This window comes from Capsicum annuum, unplaced genomic scaffold (genome assembly GCF_002878395.1).
Source record: "Capsicum annuum cultivar UCD-10X-F1 unplaced genomic scaffold, UCD10Xv1.1 ctg33043, whole genome shotgun sequence".
Taxonomy (NCBI): domain Eukaryota; kingdom Viridiplantae; phylum Streptophyta; class Magnoliopsida; order Solanales; family Solanaceae; genus Capsicum; species Capsicum annuum.
In genome coordinates this window covers 269-1,514 of record NW_025839798.1, presented here as the reverse complement: position 1 = coordinate 1,514, position 1,246 = coordinate 269, and the positions used below count along the sequence as shown (strand labels likewise).

Genomic DNA, 1,246 nt, shown 5'->3' with positions numbered 1-1,246 from the left:
ATGGCATGCGAATGTAATTGGAGTATAAGAGGGTTAAAGTGTCACCATTTATGGTGTAATTAAGGCTTACTACTTAACCACTAGTTTGGTGAATTCAAATAATTGAATTGTGACGTTTGGTTGCTAATACTAGATTGCTATATATGTTCATTGTAGATAAGTAATCCTAAAAGACGGGAAGTCCATTTGTGACTAGTATTGAAGGTGATGAGCTGGTTCTCCCGGGCCTCCTCGGTTACGGGTGCAAGTCCGTCCCAATAGGATTTGAGGCGTGACACTTGTGTTGAACTTGACTTGTTAACTGCAGAAATGGAGTCAACTAAAGAGAGAGGTTGTCGAGCTCCAGAAGACCCCGTCCTCTGCATCAACGACTATGATTTTTTAGGTAGTGCAGCTACGATGAATATGTGTTCCAAGTGTCAAAAGGACATGATACTATTGAAGAAGGAACATGCAAAGCTTGCAGCTGCATCCAGCAAAGACGTCCTACGTAGAAGCTCAAGCAGCGATGAATCAGAACTTGCTCTTGCAGGTGCCGCAGTTGCATCTGCAGATTTAGCCTCACAGATTTCACAAGTGAAGTCAAAAGAGGGTTTGAAAAAGTGCACAACTTGTTGTATACGTGTGGGATTAATAGGGTTCAGTTGCAAATGTGGTGATATTTTCTGCGCAGTTCATCATAATTCAGACAAACACAACTGCCCGTTTGATTATAGGAATGCTGGTCAGAATGCAATAGCAAAAGCAAATCCTATCATTGTAGCAGAAAAGCTTAATAAGATCTAACAAGCACCTATCGAAAGGTTGTATAACTGAAGCAATGTCCATCTTTCGATATGTTGGGGGTGGGGGGTACCCTAGAGCCTAGATAATCCTGAAGTGTAAGTTATTTATGATCTTGGTGCACATTTTCATGGAATTTGTTCTTGTTTTGTCCCCATTTCTGGGCTCCTTGTCTAGTATAATATGCATAATATAGGTCATCTTGATGAATTTCACATTCATACATCGGCATTTTGAAATCCTGAATTCGCCTCCGTGCATTCTTCAAGATTCCAAAGACTCCTTTGAGTATCAATAATGTAGAGTATTTTTTTTGTAGAGATGTCAATACGAGTTGGCTCAACCCATCCGAGCGAGCCCACACGGGCTTTGAGTTTGACGGGTCAGGTTGGGCTAGACAAAGGTCACTCGGAGAAACCAAAACATGACTCTTCTTGGGATCGTGATTACCAATCTTATTCAT

The 1,246-nt window shown here is 41.3% G+C and overlaps 1 protein-coding gene across 1 annotated transcript; it reads left to right on the top strand.

Annotated features, from left to right (window-relative positions):
• The first annotated feature begins 309 nt into the window (after positions 1 to 309).
• LOC124891269 (zinc finger A20 and AN1 domain-containing stress-associated protein 8-like) lies at positions 310 to 786 on the top strand. The gene has a single exon (XM_047403059.1). It carries the CDS (start codon positions 310 to 312, stop codon positions 784 to 786), a length of 477 nt encoding a protein of 158 aa, XP_047259015.1.
• The last annotated feature ends 460 nt before the right edge of the window (positions 787 to 1,246 follow it).